This window comes from Haliotis cracherodii, unplaced genomic scaffold (genome assembly GCF_022045235.1).
Source record: "Haliotis cracherodii isolate W230 unplaced genomic scaffold, xgHalCrac1.p SCAF_11, whole genome shotgun sequence".
NCBI lineage: Eukaryota > Metazoa > Mollusca > Gastropoda > Lepetellida > Haliotidae > Haliotis > Haliotis cracherodii.
Window position 1 is genome coordinate 13,401,307 of NW_027266266.1, and position 11,655 is coordinate 13,412,961.

Genomic DNA, 11,655 nt, shown 5'->3' on the forward strand with positions numbered 1-11,655 from the left:
CCACCCACCCAACCAAACCAGGTGTATTTAGATGTTAAATATATCGAAGAAATGAACTCACGCAAAGAACAGACAAGACGTTTCATGAAATGTTGTTAAAATATGTTTAAATGTTTTTTTTAAAGAACTTTAGAACATGGGCGAAACTATTTCATGACATGTCATTACAATATTTTCAACACGTTGCAGTAATGTCATGCCAGAACATATGTCATGAAACGTTATCACCATGTATTTCACCATGTTGAAGAATTATGCCCGATCGCAAATATATTGATTTTAACATGTTCTTAAGACGTCTGTAAAAAGTAATATCACACAAGCGTTTCGAAAACGTTTTTAAAATTTTGTGACATAATGCTTTGTTGCCTCGTGAAATGACGTCAGAATGACGTCACACTATTACGTCATATATTGTCACTCGTCATTGGGGTTAGAAACTTTGTACTTTGCCGCTCACTACCATGTGGCCGCATTTGCGTTTGGTTTTCGATCGTAAGTATATAGTGTATGTCTATACTACCAGCCACTGACACTTATCGCCAGTTCTTCCTTGAAAACTATCAGCAATTTCACTCATTTCAGTCCGTGGGAAATCTTCAGTTGATTTCTGTTCTACTGCGAAGAGGAGCAGTCAAAACAATGGAAATACTTTCCTGTCGACTGTAGGCTACTGATTAAGTCTAAAACACAATATTAGGTTATTAAACCGTATTTTCGGGACGAAATGAGAGACACATTCTTGTGTATTCGAACTGACTGAACTAAAAGTCGATCATATGGTTGTTGGATTTTTATTTTGGCCTAACATCCCCGCATGTATTTACATAAGTTACATTGAAACAAGGTGCTTACACTGTATCCTTATACTATTTCCCCGAAAGAATCGATTGATCATTTTCGGATAAATATGTTTCCCTTCCAATTAAAACGAATCGGGCGCTGTAACAGGGTGTTGTGATAGTTGGCGACATGACATGCTAGTCAGTGAGTGAGAGAGTGAGTATGGTTTTACGCCGTTTTTAGCAATATTCCAGCAATATCACTACGGGGGACACCAGAAATGGGCTTCACACATTGTACCCATGTCGGGAATGGAACCCGGGTCTTCGGCGTGACGAGCGGACGCTTTAACCACTAGGCTACCCGACCAGCCCTCGCTAGTCAGTAGTCAAAAGATATCACACTACATATTCAAAAGTTGGCTATCGTTTGTTGATTATTAACATGAAAATTTAGACTTGTGATTCCTGATACTATTATAATTACTTAAAGTATTCATCTATGTCATTGAATGAATATTGAAATATGTTTCCATCAAACACTTGTATATATATATTATTGTTAGAATACTGATAAAACGTTATTGAATATTGTCTCTTCAGTTGAATGTATCTATACTATATATCTTAAATACCTGCCTGATCTATTCATTATTTGCTTATATTTCAGAAAAGTGGATCAAGGTAAAACCAAAGAAAAGAAGAAATAAATAATTTCGAAAGGTGTACAGGTTTTCTAAAAATACTAAAATCTCCACAGAACTATGTCTTGAAGTTCTTTGTTGAATGAATGTTGAAGACATGGCATGGATCACAATGTCGGCCATTGTATTTCCTGCAGAACATGTGTGTACTGTGTCTGACTATTTGTCATACTCATTTATATCTTGTTAGCAGTTAGTTGGTGCACGATTTGAACATTGGCAGCAAAACACTGTGCTTTTCCGACGCCCTGGTTCGTTTTCAAAACATTTAAAAAAAGTTTAACCAAATGTGTACAGACAATCTTGCTAAAACGTTTCCGGAACCATACAAATTCACGTGAATAAAACGTTTTCAAAAACATTTGTGGAATATTTTACCAAAACATTTTTGAGGAGTTAAACAAAATGTTCAAAGAAGTCGTTGTTAAAACGTTTCTGCAACCATACACAAAATTACGTTAATGAAACGTTTTCAAATACATTTGCATTTTGAAACGTTATAACCAAATGTTTACGGAAAACGTTTCTGGACCCATATAAATTCACGTGAATAAAACATGTATAAAACATTTCCGTAACATTGCGTGAAATGTTTTAGGGATGTTTTTATAACATTTCCGTGTTATCACAACATATCCTAAATATTAACAGGTGTGTAATCTTATCACTTTGGTGAAAACGGCAGCCATGTTTAAAGTGCTGACAAAGCTGGGATTAGGACGAACCTGGATTCGAACACGTGATCAGCAGATTCTGGCAAGGGGCGCAACTCTGTATAGATCATTTCTACGCCACACACGAAAGGATGGTTCAAGTACCCAAACTTCAACGTGAACTTTCATAAACTAATTATAATGAATTACATTATTACATGGTGGCATGTGTGCGTGTGTGTGTGCGTGTGTGTGTGCGTGTGTGTGTGTGTGTGTGTGTGTGTGTGTGTGTGTGTGTGTGTGTGTGTGTGTGCGTGCTCGCGCGTGTATGTGCGTGTGTGTGTGTGCGTGCGCGTGTATGTGCGTGTGTGTATGCGTGTGCGTGTTTGTGTGCGTAGTAAACGACCTGCCCCATTTTGGGTTTACAAATATTGAATATATCCGCACGTCACACCCACACTGTAATATGTTACTAACATTAAAACTCCCATAGTGTGTGTGAGGTGAGGCGTTCTAAATGATTGCACTTATACAGAGACGTGTAGCCCACTAAGATACCTTGCCACAGTTTATCATGAATACTCCACTCAGGTCACAGTGTACTGAGCCGACTGGTCCTTGTTTTAGCCCCTTAATGCTGAGCGCCAGGCAGGGTAACAACAAATACCATATTTTAAAGTCCTTTGGTGTGACGCAGCCGGGGATCGAACCCAAAACATTCCGCTCTCCGGGCGGACGATCTGCAACTAAACCACAGAAGCGGTTCATATTGTGAGTGAGTGAGTTGTGTTCAACGCCACTTTGAACAGTATTCAAGCTATATATCACGACGTGTATGGCGCTGACAAACCTTGAAACAATCGGGGCGAACCAGGGTTCTAACAATCATAGGTATCTGGCGTGGCCAAGGGACGCAACTCTGCACAGCGAATTCCTGCGCCTTGGACGACTGGGCCACCCGTGGCCGCTCTAATTTCACGCGGAAACATGAAACAGTCAAGGCCGACTAAAAAGTCTCGAAAATACTTCGTCAAAGCAAATGCTAAGTTATATATGCGATGCCGTTAACGTTGCAAGTGTTACTGTGAGAAATGTGAAACTTTAAGAAACTAAATGATATATAAACAGGTTAAGATGGAAACCGATGATTGATAGGCCGTGGGCTAGGTATGACCCACGAGCACCCCCCCCCCCCCCCCCCCCCCCCCCAGGCTTTCAAAGTATGGTACCCTATATCGTGTTCTCACCCGGTTTTGTCGTATATCACTTGGGGGTATGATTACGTTTTGGACTATCATCTCACTAGTGATCCACTGATCTTCAAGTGTGATATACCACTGGAAGCCATATATAAGTACCTCTCCAATGAGGTGTCAATAATTGGTATTGAGTGAATATGGACCAACCCATGGCAAATCGAACGTCATATATCCCGACAAAACCAAATTCTTCTCGCAGAAACCTTTAATCTGGTATATGTTCTAGGTACGTGTGCCTGATTCCACTATAATCGTCTAACAAGTGTTCCAGTACATCTCTTGAAGTACTTCTTATATTAACATGTGATGTTACCAGGTGAAAATCTTTTGCACAATTTGGAACAAATTTACTCTTATAATATCAGAGTAGGATACCCAATATTGCATTCTCGGCTTAGCTACATCGGAACAACGCTTGGATGAATGTTCAGGATTTGGCTTGTCATCCTTTGTGTTATTCACTGACCTCGATGTGTTATATACCACAGGAAACCATATATAAACACCATAATTTGATGTAGGCTAATTATTGATCTACTTGTGGACAATCATACAAAATATTTCTTGACAACTCTGATATCACTCACTTTTGTATGCATATAAGAGGTTCACAGTATAATGAGTCGATTTCAGAACTTTGAATGAAATGGACCTATGTGAAACATATTCAAGATGGCAACCATAAAGCCGTGCAAAAAAAACATGATCATAATGTAAATGTTATTTATTTCAGCAAATTTACAAATCAATTTCTTGGACGCAGGCTTGATATTTTGACAAATTTTGCCATTTCAAGTTGAGTTTCAGATTCTTTAGTACAACTACTAGTTAAGGTGAATTTGCAGGGGGCACCACCGAAGGCAGAAGACGAATTCACTCACTAACATTTAATTCATACATAACTTAGCTACTTAAGTTTCCAATTGACAGAAGATGTGCTGGTGGTGTGTGCTCGTGGGTCATACCTAGCCCACGGCCTATGATTAAATTAAATCGCAATTTGATATTTTGTCAAGAATTGAGATATAGGTACACGCAGTGATATGTGTACCGAACTCATCAGAAATACTTCAGCTGTGTAGCTAAACGACAGATATTTGTCAGGACATCCGTTAATGCAGGTTAATCATTCCCCGAAATTTGTCCAAGCAAAGAGTTCCTACTTTTTATTCTATTGTTAGATAATGCACGACGCTCTATTTTTGTTTGAAAGAAAAACAATCAGTAAAACAGGAAAACTTATAGATGAGACCGAAACTACATTTGACAAGTATTATAAATAAATTTATCCATATGGGAAATTACTGTACATTGGTTTCATAACATATCAAAGCTCCCTAAGGGCGACCGCACCCTGTGATCAACCATGCTCGTTCAATAGCAGCGCATTTGAAACATTTTTTGTTATGAAGCCGGTGTTGATACCGGGAAATCCCAGTGACATTTCAAGTGGTGGGTTTTTGTCAAGGCGCAACACCCAAAGTGCATGCAGAAGGCGAATACGTCCGCCACTGGGTTTGTAAGGAAAACCATTAGGGACATAATGTTTCTCTTCCTTAAAAAATTATCATACAAATTTCAAGACTATACTTGAATGCTTGAATAGTGTTTTTGAACTTTCAAAGTACTACTTTTCATTTACAACATACTTGAAATATCAACATACTATTTTGAAATTTCAAAATAAAATTTGATATGGCCCTAATGGGCCACCGTAGCTTTGTATGTCGCTGTTAACGGCGATTTCTGAATAAGTCTACTTTTCCAAGAAAACCCTGCAGTGAATGAACTCATGCTTCACTGAAAGCTGTCGTTATAGCTTTGGAAATGAGTTTGCAATTGGTTAAATGTAGATGGAGTGTTACCACTAGAGTAAAGAAACCTGTTTGCCGTGGGTTGCGCCCCTGTGGTCGGCAGAGGAAGGGAGTCTGGAGGTTGAGGGCGAATGCTTAGTAAGTGCATCGAGTAATCATGATGTTTCAACAACACAAGGGGAAATAAATAGCCAAATACAACAACACAGAGACAAAGCCAATGACATGGGAATAATATTAATGAACAAAGATAACAATGTAATGACGGACCGATGGGGGAGGATGAATGTACAAAGATAACAATGTAAAGACGGACCGATAGGATAGGATGAATGTACAAAGATAACAATGTAAAGATGGACCGATGTGATAGGATGAATGTACAAAGATAACAATGTAATGACGGACCGATAGGATAGGATGAATGTACAAAGATAACAATGTAATGACGGACCGATGTGATAGGATGAATGTACAAAGATAACAATGTAATGACGGACCGATGGGATAGTATAAATGTACAAAGATAACAATGTAATGAAGGACCGATGGGATAGGATATATGTACAAAGATAACAATGTAATGAAGGACCGATGGGATAGGATGAATGTACAAAGATAACAATGTAATGACAGACCGATGTGATAGTATAAATGTACAAAGATAACAATGTAATGACAGACCGATGTGATAGGATGAATGTACAAAGATAACAATGTAATGAAGGACCGATTGGATAGTATAAATGTACAAAGATAACAATGTAATGATGGACCGATGCGATAGGATGAATGTACAAAGATAACAATGTAAAGACGGACCGATGGGATAGTATGAATGTACAAAGATAACAATGTAATGACGGACCGATGTGATAGGATGAATGTACAAAGATAACAATGTAATGACGGACCCATGTGATAGGATGAATGTACAAAGATAACAATGTAAAGACGGACCGATGTTATAGGATGAATGTACAAAGATAACAATGTAATGACGGACCGATGTGATAGGATGAATGTACAAAGATAACAATGTAAAGACGGACCGATGGGATAGTATGAATGTACAAAGATAACAATGTAATGACGGACCGATGTGATAGGATGAATGTACAAAGATAACAATGTAATGACGGACCGATGTGATAGGATGAATGTACAAAGATAACAATGTAAAGACGGACCGATGTGATAGGATGAATGTACAAAGATAACAATGTAATGACAGACCGATGTGATAGGATGAATGTACAAAGATAACAATGTAATGACAGACCTATGTGATAGGATGAATGTACAAAGATAACAATGTAATGACGGACCGATGTGATAGGATGAATGTACAAAGATAACAATGTAATGATGGACCGTTGGGATATGATGAATGTACAAAGATAGCAATGTAATGACGGACCCATGTGATATGAAGAATGTTCAAAGATAAGAATGTAATGACGGACCGATAGGATAGGATGGATGTACAAAGATAACAATGTAATGACGGACCGATGTGATAGGATGAATGTACAAAGATAACAATGTAATGACGGACCGATGTGATAGGATGAATGTACAAAGATAACAATGTAATGACAGACCGATGTGATAGGATGAATGTATAAAGATAACAATGTAATGACGGACCGATGTGATAGTATAAATGTACAAAGATAACAATGTAATGATGGACCGATGTGATAGGATGAATGTACAAAAATAACAATGTAATGATGGACCGATGTGATAGGATGAATGTACAAAGATAACAATGTAATGACGGACCGATGTGATAGGATAAATGTACAAAGATAACAATGTAATGACGGACCGATGGGATAGGGTGAATGTGGAAAGATAACAATGTAATGACGGACCGATGTGATAGGATGAATGTACAAAGATAACAATGTAATGACGGACCGATGTGATAGTATGAATGTACAAAGATAGGAATGTAATGACGGACCGTTGGGATAGTATAAATGTACAAAGATAACAATGTAATGACGGACCGATGGGATAGTATGAATGTACAAAGATAACAATGTAATGACGGACCGATGGGATAGTATAAATGTACAAAGATAACAATGTAATAACGGACCGATGGGATAGGGTGACTGTGGAAAGATAACAATGTAATGACGGACCGATGTGATAGGATGAATGTACAAAGATAACAATGTAATGACGGACCGATGGGATAGGATGAATGTACAAAGATAACAATGTAATGACAGACCGATGTGATAGGATGAATGTACAAAGATAGCAATGTAATGACGGACCGATGTGATAGGATGAATGTACAAAGATAACAATGTAATGACAGACCGATGTGATAGGATGAATGTACAAAGATAACAATGTAAAGACGGACCGATGTGATAGGATGAATGTACAAAGATAACAATGTAATGACGGACCGATGTGATAGGATGAATGTACAAAGATAACGATGTAATGACGGACCGATGTGATAGGATGAATGTACAAAGATAACAATGTAATGACGGACCCATGTGATAGGAGTAAGATAACAATATGTGTGTCAGGTTGTCATACCATGCTTTCAATGTGTCATGATGTCATACTATACCCCTAGTGTGTCATGTTGTCATGCTATGCATCTAGTGTGTCATGTTGTCATGCTATGCATCTAGTGTGTCATGATGTCATACTATGCCCCTAGTGTGTCATGTAGTCATGCTTTGCATTTAGTGTGTCAGGATGCCTTACTATGCCTCTAGTGTGCCATGATGCCTTACTATGCCTCTAGTGTGTCAAGTTGTCATGCTATGCATCTAGTGTGTCATGATGCATTACTGTGCCTCTAGTGTGTCAAGTTGTCATGTTATACATCTAGTGTGTCAAGTTGTCATGCTATGCATCTAGTGTGTCAAGTTGTCATGATATGCATCTAGTGTGTCAAGTTGTCATGATATGCATCTAGTGTGTCATAATGCCTCGCTATACCCCTAGTGTATCATGTTGTCATGCTATACATCTAGTGTGTCATGATGCCATACAATGCCTCTAGTGTGTCATATTGTCATGCTTTGCATTTAGTGTCATGGTGTCATGCTTTGATTGTAGTGTGTCATGTTGTCATACTTCGTGATCCCTCTCCATGATAACGTGCTATGCCTATAGTGATTTTAGAAATGCACACACCTAAGACAATACCCCATGGAATGACAACAATATCTTTGAGCTTAGGATTTTCCATTCAAACATGAACACCATATCGAATGTTAAATGAAAATGTACTGGCTTGCTTGTCCAAAACATCGATGAATATAATCGAAACATGCGGAAGACTCCGATATATAAGTAAATATAGGCATATCCAAATGTAAACAATACATTTTTATTCTACAGTTATTAATGAATACTACATTTGTACATTGATGAATAAACGTCTGTATTTGTATTTATAATACAGGGTCAAGAGAAAAAAAAATAATCACAGTAAGTCATCCTGATATGTAGATTCCATTTTCAGTAATGGAAATTCTTCTCTACAAAAGAGGTGGTGGGGTAGCAGAAGACCCAGGTTCGATTCCCCGCATGTATACAATGGGTGAAGCCCTTGTCTGGTGATCCCAGCCGTGATATTGATGGAATATTGTTGACAACGGCGTAAAACCAAACTAAGTTACTCCCTATCTTGTCTTCTAAAATTTTGTCTTCGAGAATCTTTAAAGATATGTGCCAATGTCAAAGGTTTTCCTTTCATATATAAAAATAAACAACTATGCATCTCCTTACTGATTACATGGTCTCCTAAATCACCTCTTGATACATCGTTATAACACAGATGCCATCACATTTCCTTGTCTACTAAACTGATAATCGTCTTTTCCCTGCATTTCTGGTTGAACTGCCAAGTAACATCCTCAGCCTGTTGAAGAAGGCTTTTCTGGCATACTCTTCCTCGCCCCACATCAGGTAGGTTGTCGTCTGTAACATGGCTCTCATAGCTTTGGTCATGTGACGTGTGTCTATCTCCTCCAGCATCACCACCACCAGGAGGCGCTGTCCATTATCCAGCACGTGACGCTGGATGAGATTCAATTCAAACCGGCACCAGTCACTTTGAGCAAAACTGTTAGAGAGGACAATGATAATTTTGCGGCTTGCTTCAATTGCATCAACGATGTTATCAACGATTAATTTACCAACTTCAAAGTCCCTGTCATGCACGCAGAGTTTGAAGTTTTCCTTGCCTTCCAGAACAGGCAACATATTCCGTATGACCCAGTGACGATCTGGTGCAGAGTAAGCTACAAACGCGTCATATTCGTAGTCGGCGGTGTCCACCTCCTGACGTTGACTGTATCTGACCATGTAGATGAAGTATCGGATGTGCCAACGGTAACGATACATCACTGCCCCTGTCACCAGGAACACTGTGAGCAAAGTACTAAAGGTAAGAGTTATGATCTTTACATCCCCACCCATCAGACAACTTATCTCTGACATTTTCAAATCCAGTAATTGAACCCCTTTGACTATAACGGGGCTTGAGCAGTTATATAAAGCTTTATTTTGAGGTGTTTTATGAAAACCAAATGTTTCGGGGTCTTTACGCATCCAGTCTACAAACCACATCATATCACAAGTACAGGAAAGGGGGTTTCCAAACATCTCAAATTGTTTTAGATCTTTCGGAAGGGATTGTTTATCAATTGTTGAAATTTCATTATTTGCCAAGAATAATTTTTTCAACTTTGTCATATTTTCAAACGTATTTGGCTTCAAATCTGATATGGAGTTCCGATACAGAGCAAGACTCTTAATACTTGTTAACCTCCTCGTTATAACTTGTGGTATAGATCGGAGGCCATTACCCCCCATAACTAAAGTCGTGAGGTTGGTGAGATCTCCAAACAGCGTATTGAATTCGATTTCTGTTGTTACTTGGAAAACATTATCATTGAGGTTCAACAGTTCCAAAGAAGGACATCCTTCAAAGACACGCATGTCTATTTCTGCTTCTCTGAACCAAATACGATTCTTACGAAAGAATATTTGTTTCAGTGCCGAATTATTGAACACCGCTCTTTCTATAGTGTGCATTGCACATCCAACATACGACAAGGTAATTTTGTATATGTATGGCAACATCGAAAACTGATTTGATTTTAGTTCTGGAAATAGATTACCATTTAAGTAGAAATTAGTGAGGTTTGTTAAACAACTGTAATAGTTTCTATGTAAATATCTCATACCATTCCACTGAATAGATAGATGTTTAAGGTTAGGGAAAATACTACTACTACACAAATTAGGAAATTCATAGAAGTGATTGTTATCAAAACTAAGAATTTGAAGAGAGGGGAAGCTGGCATTCACCAGGTTTATCGCCTTCAAACGATTTCCACCAAAGTCAAGGTCAGTCAGGTGTCTCAGGCCCTGAAGAGCGTCCCGCGGGAACTCACTGGCGTTGTTGCGAAATATAAGCCTAACGTTTGTAATATTTTCCAAATGTTCAAAGAAATCATCAGAAACATTTGTAAGATTCATAGAACTAATATTCAGTTCCTTGATTGGAGTCATGGCTATTCCGTAGAACGATTCCTTGAGAATGTCTTCAGCAATGAAGTTCTCTGATAGGTCTAGTGTCTTCAAATACCTCATCCCGTTGAAGGCAAGCTTGTGTATGTTTCGAATGGTGTTATTTTTCAGACTGAGATTGACAATTCGGTAGTGAGAATACTCCGATAAGGTGTTGTGCAGGAGAGCAGGAATGGTCCCGTTCTCCAAATAAATGCTTGTATTCCAATTCTTGGACTGTTGTGGAGGCGTTGGTAAAGGCTTTCCCGTTAAGTTGAATAGTGCACAGCGCATGACAACTCTTTCTCTTTTGAACAGACTGCAGTTACATCCCCGATGACATTCAAGCCTCTTCCTTAATGACAGTGACGTACCGCAAGCCACTACCACCGTCAACAGTGCAATAATGGCCACCAAACTCCGAGGCTGTTGAATGCTCTTCATCTTGCCTTTAGCGTCTAACTAATGTATGGTCTGAAATAAAATCAAGGGGGTATCAAACAGTTCTTATCGATGTTGTTACAAGTAGTTGTTTTTGGCTTTTAACATATTTTGGTCACACAATGAGAGTAGGGGTGTATTTAGTTTTATCATTTAACTAAAGCATTTATCCATGACATAAGCTTATGACATAAAAACATATATGTCATACCCCAATGACATAAGTATGCAAATTAGATAGCCGGAAGTGGGACTTTTTTCGCCGGTGCACGTGTGTAGGTGTTTAAAAACAACATGGATACCTTTGATGTTGGAGACATTATTTCAATTATTCTGCAAAAGTCTTTTCAAGTATTTTGTTTAAAATGATATTTTTTTTCTCAGCGAAGGAATATGCCATAAAGGAGTTAAGGGGTTGTTAATTTTGGTTTACACGG

The 11,655-nt window shown here is 38.4% G+C and overlaps 1 protein-coding gene across 1 annotated transcript; it reads right to left on the reverse strand.

Annotated features, from left to right (window-relative positions):
- Window positions 1–9,061: 9,061 nt before the first annotated feature.
- LOC139456231 (toll-like receptor 13) lies at window positions 9,062–11,221 on the reverse strand. Its single transcript, XM_071237834.1, has one exon. It carries the CDS (start codon window positions 11,219–11,221, stop codon window positions 9,062–9,064), a length of 2,160 nt encoding a protein of 719 aa, XP_071093935.1.
- Window positions 11,222–11,655: the final 434 nt, after the last annotated feature.

Excerpts from the sequence above, each read along its gene's own strand:
- LOC139456231 (XM_071237834.1), bottom strand. The coding sequence starts at position 11,221 with ATGAAGAGCATTCAACAGCCTCGGAGTTTGGTGGCCATTATTGCACTG.